The following is a 20,456-nucleotide window of genomic DNA, read 5'->3' as shown; positions in this document are numbered from 1 at the left end:
ACAGTGAATGCAAAACCTTTGTCATGTTGTGCAACTTCCAAATTTGTTCAGTGAATCACTTCATAACACGAATAGCCAATTGTTCACAAGTGCATCTTTATTATAAACAGATCAGCATGAAGGAAAACACTCATCGGTCATATAAAATCACACCGATATGTTTAAAGATTTACCATTTACCATTACCTTAACATTTTTGCAATGTTGTCTACATTTTTTTAAGTGCACACATTCCTCTTCGACTACAGAAGACAAGGGTGAGACTAGACTGCAAAAACAAACGAAAACATAAGCTTTGTGAGCAAGACGATCTAAAAATTGCTTTTGGTTTTGACCAGTGTGGGGAAAAACCGTCGCCCGCTCAATCAGAATAGCACTAAAATCAGTAAGTGTAAAAAAAAAACAAAAACAACCCACAGTCGACGTGAGAGCGTCACATCATCTGAATAAGATTCCCAGACACCACCTCAAGGCACTTGAAAGCAGCAGGAAAGCTGATACAACAGAACATCTGAGCACGGCGTGCGGACGTCGCTAAGCAGCCAGTTCCCAGGGGGCGGGGCCTCAGGCGTCATAGGGCGGAGGGTTGCCGGGGGCGTCGTCGCTGCCCAGGAGAGCCTCATCGCTGCCATAGTGGTCCCCGGCACCGATCGCTGGCTTCTCGATCACCACAACCGTCTGAGACAAAGAACAAAAAGAGGGGGTGGTGGGCGGCCATGACAGCAGAAAGCCCTGAGGGGAATCGGGGAAGCCCGGAGGACTCGGAGATGGGCCAGAGGAATTTTCCGGAAAGCGTACCGGCTTGGGGGCGGAGCTGGAGCAGCTGGCCCGGCCGGCGTAAACGGCGCCGGACACAGCGACGGCCAACTGGAGCGCGGACAGGACGAGCAGCAGCCCCCGCACGCCGTCCAACACGATCTGCGGAGGACCGAGGAAGAGCACGCGACAGGAAGAACGAGGTCAGCTTGGAAGGCAACGGAGAACCCAAGTCCAAGTGCAGTCTGTCAATCAACTCAGTGAACACCCCCCTGCCGCCGCCCTGCCGCCGCCGCCGCCAACACCCACCGTGTACTTCCAGAACATCTCCTGGCACATGTAGTAGTAGTTGTCCTCGTCGTAGAACGAGCGGTAGCTCGATTCGCGGTTGTCCCCGCAGCCGCTGACGCCCGGCCGCACGGTGATCAGGTGGACGGTGACGATGGCGATGGCCGCGACGGCCGCCACGCAGCTGAGCACGTTCAGCGCCAGGGTGCATTTGATCTGGGGGGGAGGGAGTGTTGAGAAACACAGACTCAGAAATCAACCTCAGGCGTTTCGGGAGGTTTGCAAACGGCGTTCAACCACTCTGGAACGGAGGATGAGAAACACGTTCACGAGCCCGGCCAATGGCGGCCCGCGGCCGCAGCGCCATCGGAGCTCACGAAACGCTGCGGGGCGCTTTATCGTGAACGCAGCCCGGGAAGCGTCAGCATGACCCCCGGCTAACACAACACGTTGTCACAAGGTTGCTGCAATGCACTGGCAACGTTATAACACTGACAAAACGTTCCAGTAACATTGTGAGAATGTTTTACTTGTGGCTAAACTGAAATATCAGTAACAGTGAAGACATGCAAACATAAATAACTTTTAAATATCAGGACCCAATTTAGAAATAGTTTAAGAAAAGCTGTTCTATTCAATTAGTGCCTGCAGGAAAATACTTGAAATCGAGAAAATGGTCACAATGTTCTATGATCGTTTTTCGTTTACAATTAATGAATTATTTGTCAATTACTCCCCACAACTGACAGATCTGAAAACAGAACCAACATCCAGAATCTGGCACTCGGGCCGGTAGGAGCCAGAATGGACCCTGCCCGACGACCAGGGAGACACAGATCCACGTGGGCTAAAGGGCGTCTGTCGCAGGAGCGCTCACCAGGCAGGGCCGGGTTCCTCTGTGCGCAATGGCAGAGATGATTCCAGTCAGGACGAACTGGAAGGAGAGAGGGGGGGTGGGGCAGACATGAGCAAACGATTTGAAACACGAGCAAATGATTTAAGACACGAGCAAACGATCCAAGACATGAATTAAGACAGAACTCCAAAATTCATTTGCACAGTGCAGTGTGGGTCTGCAAATGTTACCTGAGGGAAAAAAATCCCAGTTTTATTTTGTGCAGGACCAGCTATATGTGAGGAGACTGTGCAAACGTTGGTGCTGTCCAATGTTCAAGATGACATGGATCCAACTGTCAGATGAATTTGTCTGCTATTAATGTACATATTATTATTATATTGACTAATAGACAAAACTAATGGGGGAAAAATCAACACTGGGGGGATAAAAAAACTCTTGCAATACCACATTGTCACCACAAGATGGTGTGTCTCATTTGAACTTACCACTGATCCAGACCATATTGGGGCACCACACATAGGGTTCTGCCAGACTAACATGAAGCCCAGGGCGACGATGACGAGCCCAGTGATGATCTGCACAATCTGAGAGGCAAACACAGACACAGACACACGCATTATTTCTGAATGCACAGAGGTCTCCATTACCACTTAAGCCTCCAAATAAAAAAAACAAATACTTTAAAATACCTAAATGCTGTGTGTGTAGCAGGAGCATATCAATGAATTTAGGGTGATGACAGGAAAGATGAACTCCAGAAATGGGTCAAGCTACCATGCTGTCAATCACTGATACCGACTCGTATGAGCCAATCACATGCATCCTTTTTCCAGAGTAAAACACCCCAAACCCTACACCACGGTGATCAACAGAGACAGCCAAACCGTAGCTGTCACAATATATTCAGCCTCCTAATCTCTACAACCCCTACATCTGAGTGACCTCGTTGCATTCTCTATTTATCACTGCAAAAGACGACCGTGTTCTCAATAAAGGTTACATTAATACAAATTTAAAACGTGAAATACTTGAAAATAAAGAGTTTTGTGCACTTTCTACAGCCTTTTATTTATTTTGCTTGTCTACAAGGCCATTAAAAATGGCATTTGAAATGGCATTTAAAAAATGTAACGCAACCACATTCCTTTCCATGCCCTCTGTGGGTAAGCCTTCAACTTTGTAAACATTACTCTGAGAGAGCCACCTCATCCTCTTATCTTTGGTGACTGTTAACAAGCAGCCGCAGCACGCAAAAGAAAAATTCTGTTTATATGTGCATTTTGAAGTTACTTTGAAACATAGGAACAACAAATATTTTGAGGACAGCCAAGACCACAAAATCTCGGACGGAAAAGGAGAACGTAAAAAAAATAAACAACCGAACAATAAATAAATGCTGAACACGGACAGAGACTGACGACACCCAGCTCCGTCGTCACGGGGACGTTTCGAAATCATCTGGCTGCCTTCGCTGCCGTTCCGCGCAACCTGAAACTCCCGTCACAACGGACGTGCGCGCGCGGATGTTAAACCGCCCACGCTACGCACACACGGACCGGTGCAACCACAGAGCGCACACAGGAACTGGTGCGGGTAGGAGTGGCCAGTCAGTGAAGCATAGGAAGTATCGGGAAACGGCCTCCACTTTGCATGTTCACAGCTGCTGAGGGCAAAAGAGCTTGCCGCCCATTCAAATCAGTGCAGAAATCCAAGGTGATTTAACAACCAAAGAAAACCTGATTGGTCTATTATATGTGATCATAAATTACATTATGTGCAGCAGTTTCTGAAACAATGGTTGTTTTGGCCCAGATGTCATGGGAAAATATTTATTAAAATGTGCATATTTTATTATAGCCTAATGCATATTTTTCTATCTGCCTTCTCATATAAAACGTAATGGTCATCATTCAAGTTTCAAATTACCATCGAGGATGTTTTGTTTTGCCTTTAAAAGTCTGATATTCCCAATTCACTTTAATGGGAGCTCCAATGTTTTGCCCTCAACACGCGCAGTACAATCTTACTTCCTTGACTTCACAAGCTTAGCTTGGCTGAAAGTGTGCCTGCCTGTCTAGTTAAATATGCATGTCTATGGGACAGGCCTATATCAAACACACTTCTTCCCTGTGGTCCGTGTATACTTGCTACTGTTAAACACAAAGCTGCCAAACCGATCAAGTTAGCCAAACTAAGACAAGCCTGACTCTGGCTGGCAGGTTGCACATTTTGTTTCTACAATCCAAACAGGGAAAAAATGAGAAATATACGCTATGTGACCAAACGTATCTGTACACCCCTTGGTCTGGGGCTGTTCATGGTTTGGGTTTGGGCCCCTTAGTTCCAGTGAAGGCAGATCTTAAATGCTACAGTACAATCACATTCTAGACAATTTTGTATTTCCACAACAGTTTGGGGAAGGCCTTTTCCGGTTGAGTTCCATATAGAAATGGTTTTGATGAGATCAGTGCGGAAGAACTTGACTGGCCTGTATAGCCCTGACCTCAACACCATCCAAAACCTTTGAGATCAACTGGAAACTGCGAGCCAGGCCTAATCACCCAATCAGTGCCCGACCTCACTAATGCTCTTCTGGCTGAATGGAAGCAAATCCCTGCAGCAATGCTCCAACATCTAGTATAAAGCCTTCCCAGAAGAGTGGAGGTTGTTATAGCAGCAAAGGATGGACCAGCTCCTTATTAATGAACATAATGACCACAAACGTTGCTAGCAGAAGGAAGGGGGGGTGGGGGGGCGGTTTGCTTTGTTCACACTGGTCCCTTAAATATAAGCATTGTTGCTGATCTTCCTGGTTTTTTTTAAATAGAAAAAGGCTGTAAAATCTCTTTGGTAACTGAGACAGAACTTTGCCTGTGCTGATAATCCAGGTCGGAGTCGCGCCCTCAGTTGTGATAGTGTGATAGCCACATCTCGCGGTTTCACAGCCCGTGGTGTATCCACAGCGACGAGCGAGAACGCGCTGACACAGCATCTTAACACTGCTGGTGTGCGATGACGAAATCATCGACCCAAATTCCTCTTCGCTGGCACAAAGAAAGCTGGAAAATGAACTACTGCCACCAAGATGTTGTTCCTACGTTTCAAAGTAACATCAAAATTAACCTATAAACAGCATTTTTCTTTTGCGGGTGACAGGTTGTTATTAGTCACCAAATATATTTTAAACGTACAGTACCATGCAAAAGTGAGAGACCACTCTTTTGTTTATTCAATTTCCAATGAAATCAGCCATTCAGTGCTAATTCTTTTTCCAGTGACAGGCAATCATGCAGGAAACATATTTCACAGAAGACTACAGAAAAGCCTCCACCACTACATATATCATATCTATCAGTATTTGTCCACTCTTTCTTTTCAAAACTCTACTACCACTTTAAATCTTATAAACTTCCAGTCAACTAATACGTTCCAGAGTCCTCCCAAGAAACGTTGTCAACAACCATGTTAATGACGTTATGTTAGAACCAAGTGGCCAAAAACTGGCTGCATTTTTGAAGCTGACTTCCTGGCCTTGTTGAGAGACGTTGCTCACTAGCGTTGGCTCCAATATGGGTGTTTCAGCCACCCAATTTTATGTAAGTCAATGGTAACAATACAGTAAAAATATTAAGTCAATAATTTAAATTCACATGGTACCTATTTGGGGAAACGTATAAAGGTAATCAAGAGTGATCCTGACAAAAATGAGTAACTTGAAATGGCCTCAGTGCTTACAGCTGGATCGCTTGAAGCCCCTCTACCCTCACCACCCCTACCCTCATCCCCACTCCCACCGCAACCCCCACCCACCTGGTTTCTATACCAAGCGATAATGCCTTAAGTTGGGAGTATACTTGCTTTGGGAATAACGTTCGGCCAGTTCGTACAAACGAAAATACATGAAATTATGTGTTTGTGGAGAAAACAAAACTCAATGACAACAACAGCAACCTATGGGGAGTACTTCAGAACAAGTACAATTCTTTTGCTCAACAGGCATGCTCAGTTGTGTCCTTGGTCACCTTCGATGCTGAGGTTGAGAACCGAAAGCTGACCCCTTGGTTAGAACCCTTTGCCTTCAAAAGTGACTCTAATATTCAAACAAACAACTATCCAAACACACCGTAGCTGCCTCGCAGATTTCTTTCTCATGTGCATATAAAGAAGACATTTCTAAGGAGATAAGATATAATTCAACTGCATAAGGACAGTGAAAGTCAAAGGAAAATAAGTTTTTTTTTAAAAACAATAAAAAAACAAGAGTTTACAAAACTGATGTTTCCCATCACAAAGATAGTACAAAAAAATAACTTTAGAGAGAAGGGGGGGGGGGGGGGAGAAATAAAGCTCCACACTTGCTTCAGAACTAAAGAAATCCACAGGGGTTTCTGTCAATCCTACCGTGAGAAGACAAAATGAGAAGATGAAGACAGAAGATGCTATGGGTCTGAAAGCGTGTGTAGCTGTCAAAAAGCCACTACTGAAAGAAAATTTACACTAGCACCACCGAAACTGGACATCTGAGATGTAGAGTAAGGCTTTAAGGGTCGATGAGTTTGAGATTTTCTGATGAAAGAGAAAGACTGAAGCAAAGAACGACTGTCGGAACCATGTTGACAACCGTCATTCACGCGTGATGGGGGATCAGTGCAAGCTTGTGGTTGCATAGCAACATCTGGAGATGGCGATTTGGTTTTGATTGAAGACATCGTGAACGCTGATCAATACAAACAGATCTTAGCATATCAAGCAACGCTCGCTGGACAACATTTAATTGGGAGCAAATTCATTCTACAACAAGATAATGACCCCGAATGCACTGCTAAGATGATCAAGTTGCTGTGTTCACAGAGCAATGGACAGGCCACCCCAGAGTCCAAATGGTAAATGGACTGCATTTATATAGCGCTTTTATCCAAAGCGCTTTACAATTGATGCCTCTCATTCGCCCATTCACACACACTCACACACCAACGGTGAAAGGCTGCCAGGAAAGGTACCAATAAGGGGTTGCAATTAGGGGTTAGGTCCAGCTAAGGACTACTCAATACTCAACTAAGAACTGCGCAATCCGAACTTGTACCGTCCTACTTGTCCAGCTTGTAGTCTCGAGACTCAGACATTCCAAAGTCTGGATATGTCGAAGAGGCCTAAATTTAAGTCCACTTTATGCTGAACGTCCGATGTATACAATAAGGTTGGTGACTAAATTTCTTGCTGATTTATTCAAAAAACTCGAAAAGGACTTGCACACTAAATAGACACCTTAAATGCAGAAAGATTTAATATTGTACATATTTGTGGAGGTTTTCTGTAATTTTGTGTTTTCTGCATTATGTTCTGACACTTAAAATAAATCACTTGCACTTAATGGCCGTTTCACTGGATAGTACATATAAGAAGCGGTGGTCTCTCGCATTTGTACAGTAGCCTACTGTCCCAAGCTTTGTAGTTCGAAACTGCTGATGACACCTTCCAAAGTCAGATATAGGCTAGAACGAGTCAGGTCCTTGAATTTAATAGTACGTGGACGCGTCCTAATGTAAATAGATGTCTGGAACTCACCCCCAGTTGTTTTGGTTGACCCTGGAGGAATTTCTTGGTCATCGGGGACACGGGGCTCGATGGTTCAACAGACTCCACTGGTTTCGCTGCAGCAGGTACTGCAGGTGCGGCAATGGAGTTCATGGGGATGTTGAGCTGCTCTCCCTGTTTAAAGACTTGGGTGACGATGACGAGTCCATTGGCGGTAGTCACAGAGACGGACATCTTGTCGACGACAATCTGCCCAACAACAAAAAAGGACCCAAAACAACTTGTTTGAAAGCCAAAAATAGAAGTTCTAAAAGCGAAAACAGTGAAATTATTTTAACGAAAACCTAGGCATATTAACTAATTAAACAAATGAATAGGCCTGAATAGGCATAAAGTAAAGCATATTACTAATAATAAGAAACTACACAATACCAAATATAAACAAGAATGGTAACCGAAAACGTGCGCAGCAATTTTTTGCAAGTGCGCAATTTCTTTGTTTGAAAGTAGCCAGCTAGGACGGGTAAAAACTATTATGTATCTGCCTAATCGCATGTAACTGCTAAGACAATAGCATACATTTTGCTTTCCAGAGACTGTTTTTTGGAGACGTAATATTCTTGCTTTGAGAATTAATTATTTTTTTAATTGTATCGTTAAAGTACTTTACCCTGTCTTCCCCTACCGTCCTTAGTCGAATGAGTATTAACTATGCGTTTACGTACCAGTTGCGAGCTTTGAAACCGCCGATAAAAAGGTAGAAAATTATATTTTACCGACACCGACTGCTGCACAACAGGTTACAGAAAAAAAACCCTAACAATTTACGGGAACGACTTCCTTTTCCTCCTCTGCGCACCCTGATCAAATATCAGTCACGCAGAAAGATTGAGCAACAATTGCAACTCTTAACCCCTTTATAGACCGGCGATAGTGTAGATCTATGTCTTACTGTAGCTACAAATGGACGATGCTCTAACAAAAAATTAAAAAATAAATAAATAAATAACCAAGCGACACATAAACCGTCATAAAGAACATACAGAGACGAATATGTTCATTCAGATAAGATAATCCGCCATGTCGCGAAAGGAAATGATCGTTTCGTTTTTGTAAATAGTTCAGCCGTTGTTCCAGCAGAGTGATTTGCTAAAATCATACACAGGCTATTGGCTCTGATCTGACATGTATGAAACTTAGTTTAAACAATAACGCGGATAACTTTAAAAGCACTCATTAGAAGCGGGTCAAAGTCAGCGCGTATTTTGTTTTTACAACATTGTAAACTACCTGTCTTCTCCCGTTCTCCCAGTATGGAATAAACAATTAAAACTGCGTGGAGGCCTGCGTCGGTGCTCTCTTTCTCCACAATATCAAAACAGCTACAGTGTCACAGCTGCGCGGCCCATTGCTACGACGTCAGTAGTTTCTAAAAGCAACATCCCACTTACAGCACGTTGTCAGGGCAACACGGTCGAGTGCTCTGGCTCGGGACCCACTGGAGGGTCTCGGATGAAGTTCGCATGGGTAGGTATGACACACACGACAAATGTAGCTTGGTGTACATACACTACATGGCCAAAAGTGTGTGGACACCCAAACATCACACCCGTATGTGCTTGTTGAACATCTCGTTCAAAAACCATGGGCATTAGTATGGAGTTGGACATCCCTTTGCTGCTATAACAGCCTCCACTCTTCTGGAAAGGCTTCCCAGCAGATTTTGGAACATGGTTGCAGGGATTTGCTTCCATTCAGCCACAAGAGCATTAGTGGGGTTGGTCACTGATGTTGGGCGATAAGGCCTAACTTGCAGTCACCGTTCCAATGTATTTCAAAGGTTTTTGATGGGATTGAGGGCAGGGCTCTGTGCAGGCCAGTCAAGTTCTTCCACTCCAAACTCCGCAAACCATTTCTTAACGGACCTTGTGCACGGGGGGAATTGTCATGCTGAAACAAGAAAGGGCCTTCCCCAAATTTTGTTTTTAGATTAGATTAGATTATACTTTATTGTAAGATTTCTCGGTAAGTTGCCTAGTGTTACAAAGCATACTCCTTTTCATTCAAAAGAACAGATGTACATTAATACAGTAAAATGAGACAATGCAAACAGGTGTTGCACATTTCATTAATAAAAGATCATTATAAAACGCACACTGGTACGTTATCGTAATTGCACTGGTCCACATTGTACCTGCCCATAGCCCATTACCACAATTACATGCAATTTCTCCAACAAAATGCACTTGCCCATGGCCTATCCTGAGCTTCTGTTTGTGTTTGGTTTGCTCGCTCGATAATCTGAGAAATGAATGAGTTCCACAGAATGTTAAGACTAACCTGTAGGATTCTGTAGTGTCTGTTAAATGGCATAAGATGATATTCTCCACATAAAACATGGGAAGGGTCAGATGAAATGCCACCAGCTAGTCTTAACATTCTTTTTTATGTATGCAGCATGAAACATTGCCTGAAGTGTTTGCCACAAAGTTGTAAGCACACAGTTCTCCAGAATGTGCTTGCGTGCTGTAGCGTTAAGATTCGCCTTCCCTGGAACCCTGGAGCCTAGCCCAAACCAGCCCCAGATCATTATTCCTCCTCCAGCAAACTTTACAGTTGGCACTATGCATTCGGGCAGGCAGTGTTCTCGTGGCATTCACCAAACCCAGATTCGTCCGTCAGACTGCCAGATAGTATGATAGTAAAGCATGATTCATCACTCCAGAGAACACATCTCCACTGCTCCAGAGTCCAATGGCGGTGTGCTTCACAGCACCCCAGCCGACGCTCGGCATTGCGCCATGGTGATCTCAGGCTTGTGTGCAGCCGCTCGGCCATGGAAACCCATTTCATGAAGCTCCCGGTGAACAGTTCTTGTGCTGATGTTGCTTCCAGAGGTAGTCTGGACCTCAGTGGTGAGTGTTGCAACCGAGGACAGACGATTTTTACACGCTACACGCTTCAGCATTCAGCGGTTCTGTTCTATGAGGCCTACTGCATTGCGGCTAAGCTGCTGTTGCTCCTGTTAGCAATGGGTGAGGCTGAAGTAGCAAAAAAAAGGGGAAAACCCTGGCCCATTGTCCACATTCTGAAGGATGTTTTCAAAAGAGCCACAATCTCTGTGGCAGTGTTCAACAAAAGCACGGAAAAATATCCATCTATGAACGACGTCTGTATATCCAGAAATGCCCTGGCAGGAATTAACAATGGTCTTCACCTGCCATGTTTCTGTCCTGAGCATTTTCAGAGGATTCGACATGGAAGGGATTACTTACCTTTGTTTGTCCTGGAATTCTGTGGCTTCTGGCGAAACAGGAAATGAATATGTACAAACGGCTAATCAAAGAGCTGAATAGCCTGACCTGGTCTCCCAAGAGACCATCCAACCTGAGATCTACCAGTAAAATCTGACCTGCTACCCTTCAAATCTGAAGTTTTTCTGAGGTAGCAGGAACAGACAGAACTATAGAAACTATTCTAAATATATTATATAACTGTCATAACCTTATAATTACCCAATTACTCAACTCAACTACTGTCTGAGAGCTGGACTCACAACACCACCCTTTGCTTTTCTCCCCGGCCACTTTATTAGGTACACCTTGCTAATACTGGGTTTGCTTCTGCTGCTGTAGCCCATCTGCTTCAAGGTTCGACGTGTTGAGCATTCAGAGATGCTCTTCTGCATACCTTGGTTGTAACGAGTGGTTGAGTTATTTGAGTTACTGTTGCCTTTTTATCAGCTCGAACCAGTCTGGCCATTCTCCTCTGACCTCTGTCATCAACAAGGCATTTTTGCCCAGAGAACTGCCACTCACTGGATATTTTCTCTTTTTCTGACCATTCTCTGTAAACCCTAGTGCATGAAAATCCCAGTAGATCTGGCACCAACAACCATGCCACGTTCAAAGTCACTTAAATCACCTTTCTTCCCCATTCTGATGCTTGGTTTGAACTTCAGCAGATCGTCTTGACCATGTCTACATGCCTAAATGCATTGAGTTGCTGCCACGTGATTGGCTGATTAGATATTTGCGTTAACGTGCAGTTGAACAGGTGTACCTAATAAAGTGGCCGGTGAGTGTAAATACCTTGGTGTTAAAAGCTTTACTTCAGTGTTCAGGTATGTTCCAATCGACCACAAACCCTGAAGAGAAATCAACACCTGAAAGCTTACGGATGTGCACGTTTTTTTTTAGTTTTTTTTTACGAAGCTGTTTGAACACAATGGTACTAAGTATTCCTAATGTCCATCATCTCGACATGTACAGCACAATATAGATATTTTAGGAGATTCAGTGATTGATTTCACACTAGTTTACAGTGTTTGATTGATGCAGTGCTTGGTTCATTTCCCCTGCTCCGCTCCACCTCTCTACAGAATTATCTTCGCACCCGAAGACTCCATTTTCATAATTTTTTCAGCCATTTCTGTGACACAGACACATTCCAGATGCACAATGTTTCCCCCGATTTGAACATGATATCTTTATTTGACATACATGAAACAGCCAAGTCAACATTGTATAAAAATAAAGATGAAATAGTTTCTTAATAAAAATAAAAAAAGATGTTACACAGGATAAATTACCAATAGAGACAAAAGTATCATATTTAGAACTTGAAGGGAAAAAAAACACCTGCTTTAACCTGTTTATAAGAATTACTTACATATATCACTTCTCAACATTTATGTGCTTGAATATCCATCTAGCAAAAAACATAATTTCTTAATAATCTACACCAGTAAAAAAAAAAATACAAATTTGGCAATCTCATGGCAAGTCAAGTGATTTTCAGATATGCAGATCCAGTCAAGGTTGATGGAATGCATTTTATAAACAGAAACTAGGGATTTGCATGTAATGCCATATTAATTTAAGCACATCTGACGAAGAGCTTTGCTTGTTCTACAGACATTACAACATTACCATTAAATAAATAAAAGCCGGACACCAAAAAGCTTTTAAAAAATAAAAATAAAAATAAAAAAATCATTCCAAGAAGAACTGGTGATGCAAACAGCAACGATCATCAAAAAAGACAAGACTGAAGCAGTGAAATTTTGTGGAAGATGACATCATTGGGGCAAAGATGATGAAGCAGCAGCCGCACTAAAGATGCTATGATTTAAAGAGTGTAGACTCAGGAAGTACAGAAGTCGGGGTCAAAGAAAGGAGGCTAATTTACTTAGCGTCCGCCAGACTGTGCTTACCCCACTGCCTGATCAGCTTGCTGTGACCTTTCTAAGAGGGTGAAGAAAGGCATGCTGGGATATAAATATTACTCCCAGTCCACTGCTGCTGGAGCCAGGCCAATTAAATCCTCAAAGATCAGGCAAATTTTAAAAACTTCCACCAAACTGCCCATAGGTGGCGATACTGCCCACGGGTTCATTTTATTCCTACACATGAAGCATTTGAATTACTTGGGTTCTGATGCCAGTTATATGATCTACAGTTTGTTGATGTCACCTAGATTTGGTCCATTCTGACATCCATAGGGGTGATACAGCATATTGAATTATTTTGCTGAGGCCATACCTATTAACATCTCGAGTTAATTAAGTAAGAACTGCACGAGAAAGTACTTGATTATGCTAAAAGAAATATAGTAGGAAAAAGATGGTAGTTACTTTAAACTGTGGGTCGACATGTAATGTTATGTTTCACTTTAAATATAATATATAAAAATGCAATTAGAATACATTGAGAAAAGAAATCACTGTTTGTAAAACTAATATAAAATTATGTTTTTTTTTTCTCATGTTGTATTATGATGAAGTCATTTAATATCTATTATGTAATCAAATAAAGTCCATGTTGGTTACCTGAAATTACACAGAAGTGGCTAAGCTCGACTTAGCAAGGTTTCATTCGGTAGTTTCACTTCTTATAAACAGCTACCAATCTAGTCAACACAGCGAAATATCACAGGCTCAATGGCATGCCTTCTCACAAAGATGGATTCCTACTCTCACATTGACCGATTACCCACAACTCCACTGTTATTTCAGAAGTCTCCCTGTGAGAATGGATTCAAAATAGCCTCTTTTTGGCTTCATGGTGCTCTTGCGGTCAATTCATAGCAATGAACGGACTTCCGGAATTGTTATTGGCCTCTAACAATATATACAGTGCCGTGAAAAAGTATTTACCCAATTCCTAATAGATTTCCTCTATTATTGCATATTTGTCACACCAAATGGTCTCAGATCTTTAAGACAAAATGCAATATTAGACAGAGGGAAATTGAGTAAACAGAAAACACATTTTTTAAATTAACATTTCAGTTATTTTATGAAAATAGTTACGAAACACCCATATCATCCTTGTGAAAATGTAATTTTTCTTTGTCCAATATGTGCATTTTCTCTAAAGATTTGAAACCATTCAGTCTGACAAATATGCAATAACAGAATAAATCAGGAAGGGGGCAAACACTTCACAGAACAGCAGATCTTTCCCCCAGCACACCAGCATGCTTTTAGTTAGATCTGGAATGACTCAAAGTGCCAAGCATAGGGAATGATATTTATATCCCAGAGTCAGGATGCTTTCTTCCACATACATTCTACAAATCGGCAAATTGGCTCTTCCTTATTTTAGGAAACATACAAAAGCAGTCTAGAATCACGTCACACGCGTTCACAAACACACATTCACGCGCACGTTCGCCTTCATGCACGCTCGTGCTCACACACGCTCAGAAATTACACTATATCGCCCCCCAGTGGATACCATAGGTATACACTTATGTTTTTCTTTTTTTTTCTTTTTTTTAAAGTCCATTGGATTCACGGAGGTCCTTTTAAAATGTCCAACACACACCGGCTTCTTCGTTTGCATCAGTTTTAAGAGACAGTACACAGACTCTCCAGTTTATTCACTCTGTGTAATGTGGTTCAGAGCAGGCGAGAGGGCGAGGAAAACTTAGAAACTTAAGTTAGAAACTTAATTTATATTGTGAGTGCAGAGTGGTGGGGGGGGGGGGGTGAGGGGTGTCGGGCTCGCTCCCTAGATGGGGGTGTTGGGCAGGTGCCCGTTGAACCCCCTGGGCGAGCCGTTCTCCAGGGCGGGCGGAGGCTTGCCCTGCTGCGGCCCGCTCTGCGCCAGCCCGTTATGTTTTGCGCCGGCGGCGTTGGCGGTGCCGTTGTCGGTGAGAGGGTCGTGCTCCGGCGCGCCGTCCGCCTCCGGCTCGCTCCCGGGGCAGACCTGGGCGGCGCCCCTCCACCCGCACCGCTGCCGCAGCCCGTAGAGCGCCCCCGCCAGGAGCGCGCACAGCGCCAGCGCCAGCATTATCGACACGGCAACCAGCTCTTGGTGGTAGCTCCGCCCCTCCGGCCGCCGCTCCAGGTCGGGGACGAGCCTGGGCCGCTCGGGCACGACCGGGTTCCTGGTCGCTCGGGGAGCGGCGGTCCGGCAATCCGCAGCGGGCTCCGGCGTGGCGGTGTTCGCCAGCCCCGCCCCCTTCATGGCGGTCGCACCCTCTGGCAGGCCCGGGGGGAGGGTGGGGGCGGCGGCCTGCATGGTGGCTCCCCCCCCGGCCGCGTCCCTCACCGCATAAACCGCCAGCGTCTGCTGGTACTCGCGCTCCTGTGAGTAGCAGTGGTAGCGACCCAGCGTGCCGGGCGTGGCCAGGAAGCGCAGGGTCCCGTCGTCCCCCAGGAGGTACAGGTGCGGGGCGAGCTGGCCGTCGGGCCCCTCCCAGTGCAGCGAGGCCTGCCTGGACGTCCCGGGACAGAGCAGTGTCACCACCTCATTCAGGGGCACCAGCACCTGTTCATCTGGGGCACACAACACTACCGGAGATCAGGAGGCAGCCATGACACCCCACATTACCCCACCAGTCACAATGCAGCCTGTTTATTGTAGGTTGTATATTTATTTATATGTGCACTGTTGGGCTGGGAGAAACAGCATTTCGTTCTAATGTATGAGAGTACTGAGGAATGACAAATAAAGAAATCTTGAAAATCTTGAACTACACCTACCCATCATTTACTAGTGCTTTACTCACCATTTACTAGTGCTTTACTCATCGTTTACTTGTCCTTTATTCAATTTAATCATCATTTACTCGTCCTTTACTCAGCAATTACTAGTGCTTTACTCCTCATTTACTAGTCTTTTACTCGTCATTTACTAGTGCTTTACCAAAGCTTTACTCCTCATTTACTAGTCCTTTAATCATCATTTACTAGTGCTTTATTCATCATTTAATCATCATTTACTAGTCCTTTATTCAACATTTACTAGTGCGTTACTCCTCATTTACTGGTCCTTTACTCATTTACTAGTTTTTCACTCCTCATTTACTAGTCCTTTACTCACCATTTAATTGTCATTTACTAGTGCTTTACTAGTGCTTTACTAGTGCTTTACTCCTCATTTACTAGTCCTATACTCAATATTTACTAGTGCTTTACTCCTCATTTAATCATTATTTACTAGTCCTTTACTCAACATTTACTAGTGTATTAACTAGTCATTTACTCATCATTTACTAGAGCTTTACTATTCCTTTACTCATCATTTACTAGTGCTTTACTCATAATGAACTAGTCCTTTACTCATCATTTACTAGTCCTTTTACTCATAATTTACTAGTTCTTTACCCCTCATTTACAAGTCTTTTACTCATCATTTAATAATCATTTACTAGTCCTTTACTCAACATATACTAGTGATTTACTCCTCATTTACTAATCCTTCACTCAACATTTACTAGTCCTTTACTCAACATTTACTAATCCTTTACTCAATATTTACTGATAGTTTACTGGTCATTTACTTAACCTTTTCATACCATTTGCTCAACATTTAATCAATATTTACACCTAATTTATTTGCCATTAACTTAACATTTACTTGTCACTTTCTCATAATTTACTCACCACTTGTCATTTATTTTGTGATCTAAAGCAGTGTTTCTTATGAGTCTGTAGTCCACTAGACTGTTCTATTATGTGTATTTGATGGGTCCCTGAAAGGTACTAATTTTCTAATTTTGGTCCCAATATAAAAAATATTTCAGAACCAGTGATCTACAGAGCCCATATTTTTTTTACTGAATATTAATTAATGGATTAAAAGGACTGAAGAACTAGTGAAAATGTGTGAAGGCAATCTGAAACAATCTTTCTTATGTGCTTAAGTGCTACAGATGAATGGGATTGCATGTTATGGGATGCAAAAGAGAGATTTACGGGGCACCTGGACTGTCCCGTCAGGTGATGCGTACCTGTGGGGATCCTGGGTTGGTCAATTTTGCCTCTGGGGGTTATAGTGGTCACTTTACACATCTTTTCCGCATCCTTCCCTTCCACATCCTGGCTTCTGAAAGAAAAAGAAAAGGAAAGAGTGGTTTTATTGGTAAATCCAAAATACTGTACACCGAACAGAGTACAATAATCTCTGTTCTGACGAAGAGAGGGATTTGATGTCATAACAGACGAAAGTTTACACAAAGTACCCAGTTGGCTGTAAGAACAGTTAAACTGTCGCAAAATGACCAGCAGACACAAAAGGGCTCTCTTTTTATTAAGTGCGTCAAAAGTTTAATTTGCCTGACAAAAGCTTGCATGTCAGTTTAGAGTCTGGACATTAGAAGGCGCCATGTATGAAATCAGGAACACGAAGCATGGACTCAGTTCCATCCCCCCAAAAAAAGCTCCTCAGTCACTCACTGCCAGGCTGTTCGTCATTGCAGAGTACACACTAGGTGGCGCCCCATACATACGCGTGCACACACACAGAAACAGAGACACTCAGACATGCACACGCACATACAGACACGCATACACACGCACACACACACATGCACATGCACACATACAGACACTAATACAAGCACATACACACGCACACACATGCACACATACACATACAGACACACATACACACGCACACACGCACGCACACACATGCACACATACACACACAGACACACATACACACGCACACACGCACGCACACACATGCACACATACACACACAGACACACATACACACGCACACACGCACACACATACAGACACACATACACACGCACACACACACATGCACATGCACACATACAGACACATACACGCACATACACACGCACACACATGCACACATACACACACAGACACACACATGCACATGCACATGCACACATACACGACACACGCATGCACACGCGCGCACACACACACAGCAGTGGGACTCACGCGTTGCTCAAGATGCTGGAGACTTTGGCGCAGGCCTTACTGACGGGGTCCCAGGCACAGAAGGGGTCCCGGGACAGCACACATTCGGCACAGCTCCAGTAGTAGGAGCAGTTGGACACAGGCACCTGGACAACACCGTCAGAGGTGCCCACAAAGACCACGCCCTGCGGACCAGGCACGCACAGAATTCCCGCTCAAATCATCAATAATCACTTACATATTCCATGACTTTTCAGAGAAATTCTCAGGAAGAATGTAGAGTATCCTAGCATTGGTGCATAAATAAATCAGAGCTACAGGGCTACTTTTATGAGGTGAATTTAGAATATTTTGAAGTGGTGTGCCTGAACTTTTTGATTGGTGCATCTCTACAAAGGTAAACACTTCACTTCCAGTGACTTTGGGAAATGAAATGAAATTAGAAACCAATGAATTGTCCAATTTGTCAGCACCACCAGTACAGAGGCATTAGATTTGTTTAGTCACATGAAGATATTCATTAAAAAGGCACGTTTTTCTTTGACAGATTGGCCGATTTTCAAGGGACAGTAAGATATTTGACCGCTTCCCATGATGCAATTATTCTGAAGGATTGTGGGAACAGTGCAGACAAAAGCCCAACAATCAGCATCCAGATTAGCTCAGTAACCTAGGCCACTCCCCAAGTGGAGACGGGAGAAACACAAAGATCACTGGGGGGGGTGGGGGGTTTGGGGGGGGGGGTCTCAGAGGGATAATCTGGATTAATACCAAAACCAGGGCTGGGACGTCCCGTTCCGGGATACATGCCTCCTGTGGTTATCCTATGCAAAATTCAAGGCCATTTTTATGAGCCAAAAATAAAAAATAAATAAATCAGAAACACCGTTTTATGGAGAACTGTGCCTTAACAACATTTGTGCTTCGAAAATATCTCTGAAGTCTGAGTTCGTAACAACGGATTTTTGATTGTTCGGGACAAAATATTTTCATCACCCAAGAAAAACAACTTGCACAAACCTAAAGAAAATGCTACCGTAATTGCATTTTCATGCATGTTACATTTTATAATCAGACAGTTATTTTTCCGTACATAACAGTACTTTCTCTCTCATTAAAACAAAGTTTCGCCCATAAATTTTGCACAGAATAAACAAGAACCTTTACATAAATAATATGTTTATATAACCAGATGCTGTGGAAACCCTCCAGCCAACCTCCAGTTTTGAATGTGATTATTATTATAAGAGCCATTAAGTTTGCTGCTTCCCACACGCTAGTGCACAATAGCAGAGATTCCTGCAACCCTGTTCTTCATTTGGTCCCCTCCCTGACACCCCCCCCCCCCACCCCCCACCCTCCCAACCTATGTGGCTCTCTCTGCCATCTGTGTCTCCAAGGAGACGGGGAAGTCACGTGACCACTGTGAGCAAAGATCAACAAGCTGTGCAACATGAGACACTCAAAAAGCCTTCTGCCACTTCTACGGAAGACCTCACTGTCTCTCTCACTCCCTTTCTCCCTTCCCTTCTCTCTCTTTCGCTCTGAAAAGCAGAAGGAATTCAACAGAGCAGAGGAAAGACACAGAAAGTAAAAATTAGAGGTGAGGGATTAGATGGATATTAGCAGAACGCCATGTTTATTAGCAGGGAGTGGGCGAGAGGAGGGGGGGGATTTCTTTGTGACTGAGGAAAAGGGGGGGAGGGGGTGAACTGGTAGAAAGGGCAGGTGGTGCTGCAGTACCTTTGTGATGGAGAGCAGGAGGCTGTTCATTGGCTGAGGTTGTTGGAAGACCTGCACCTCCTCGATGATGTGGGGGGGTCCCTCGTCCAGCAGCACCACTTTGTGCAGGAAGCCGGACTCTGGGAAACGATAGCGCTGTTAAATGCGCTGGATGTTGTGCGAAAACAGCAAAAGCCAACCAGTAATGCAAGAAAAAGTGGGCAAAAAAAAATACTGATGAAATATGGATGAAGATTTTCTTTAAAAATAAAAAATAAAAGTACAGAGAAAAAGAAAACGGAACTGTGAGGCACAGCGACAATAATGTAAAGAGAACAGTCAAAACGTTCACATGACACACACATGCTAGCGCAATGCTAAAATGCCAACGTGACGCAAGCATATTAGCACGATGCTAATGCGTTAGCGTGGCGGTGAGCACCCGTTCGTACCGGTGAGCAGGAAGAGCACCGTGTAGTCCCGGCCGTTGGCCCCGCGGGTCCTCTGGGCCGCGATCCGGCTGTAGCGCTGGTCAGGTGACACCAGGGCCGGGCGCCCCCCCGCGGGGCTCACGTTCTCGTCCGCCAGGAAGTTCTCCTTCACGAACCTCAGGGCGCTGTCTGACGCCGTGTGCAGTCCGCACTACGGAGAAGAGGGGTCGCCTGAGCATCAGTAATCCAGTCATAGATGCAGACATCACACAGAACGACAGGGACAGCAGTTACTCAGGCATTACTAATCAAGTAATCGACTCATGTATGTTGGCACTGCAGAGAAAGAGGGACCGAGGTATTCTACGGACTCATTTACTCAGATGTTGGCATGGGAATAAAAGATGGCATTAATCGGGCGTTACAAATCCACCCCGATCAAGCAGCCCCCTCAAACAAAGGCAGCCAGGAAGGCATGACTAATTGACTGCTGATTCTGCAAGGCAACAAGAATTATGCCAAGCAAGGCGCCTTATCTCGACTCACAATGTACAAAGAACGGATCAAGTATACATAACTAATCTCATAGGATGCAATAAAACAGTGGTGAAAAAAGCTTATAAAATGCATCTTTAAATGAGCATTTCATCCAAAAACTAAAGTAAGCTATGTT

General features: G+C 44.0%; 2 protein-coding genes across 8 annotated transcripts in view; both read right to left on the bottom strand.

The window, feature by feature from the left end:
- Positions 1-74: 74 nt before the first annotated feature.
- Positions 75-8,887, bottom strand: si:dkey-7j14.6 (uncharacterized protein LOC556585 homolog). 3 transcript variants are annotated; one of them, XM_064345430.1, is made up of 7 exons: positions 8,729-8,887; positions 7,469-7,687; positions 2,389-2,487; positions 1,922-1,978; positions 1,066-1,260; positions 799-918; positions 75-678 (listed from the first exon to the last, which is right to left on the bottom strand). In XM_064345430.1, exons 2-7 carry the CDS (start codon positions 7,670-7,672, stop codon positions 565-567), a joined length of 789 nt encoding a protein of 262 aa, XP_064201500.1. In that variant the 5' UTR covers positions 7,673-7,687; positions 8,729-8,887; the 3' UTR covers positions 75-564. The 3 variants fall into 3 exon arrangements, with proteins under 3 accessions (XP_064201500.1, XP_064201501.1, XP_064201499.1); XM_064345431.1 differs by lacking the exon at positions 8,729-8,887 and adding an exon at positions 8,109-8,342; XM_064345429.1 differs by lacking the exon at positions 8,729-8,887 and adding an exon at positions 8,164-8,336.
- Positions 8,888-11,901: 3,014 nt separating this feature from the next.
- LOC135260193 (semaphorin-4A-like) overlaps positions 11,902-20,456 on the bottom strand; it is a 48,745-nt gene continuing 40,190 nt past the window's right edge. For all 5 annotated transcript variants that reach the window (XM_064345385.1, XM_064345384.1, XM_064345382.1 and 2 more), the window contains exons 11-15: positions 19,805-19,994; positions 19,374-19,492; positions 17,652-17,815; positions 16,682-16,776; positions 11,902-15,224 (exon numbers count right to left, since the gene is read on the bottom strand). In XM_064345385.1, the coding sequence (XP_064201455.1) occupies positions 14,455-15,224; positions 16,682-16,776; positions 17,652-17,815; positions 19,374-19,492; positions 19,805-19,994 (1,338 nt within the window). In that variant the 3' untranslated portion in view covers positions 11,902-14,454. The remainder of the gene's footprint in view (positions 15,225-16,681; positions 16,777-17,651; positions 17,816-19,373; positions 19,493-19,804; positions 19,995-20,456) is intronic.

This window comes from Anguilla rostrata, chromosome 8, assembly GCF_018555375.3.
Source record: "Anguilla rostrata isolate EN2019 chromosome 8, ASM1855537v3, whole genome shotgun sequence".
Taxonomy (NCBI): domain Eukaryota; kingdom Metazoa; phylum Chordata; class Actinopteri; order Anguilliformes; family Anguillidae; genus Anguilla; species Anguilla rostrata.
This window is presented reverse-complemented; position numbering and strand designations above follow the sequence as displayed.

Bases quoted from the DNA above. Each gene is read 5' to 3' on its own strand.
- si:dkey-7j14.6 (XM_064345430.1), bottom strand. From the start codon at position 7,672: ATGTCCGTCTCTGTGACTACCGCCAATGGACTCGTCATCGTCACCCAA. The intron at 2,488-7,468 runs GTGAGTTCCAGA...TTTGCCTCTCAG, and splicing joins GTCAACCAAAACAACTGGGG to ATTGTGCAGATCATCACTGG. The intron at 919-1,065 runs GTGGGTGTTGGC...GGTCCTCCGCAG, and splicing joins AGATGTTCTGGAAGTACACG to ATCGTGTTGGACGGCGTGCG.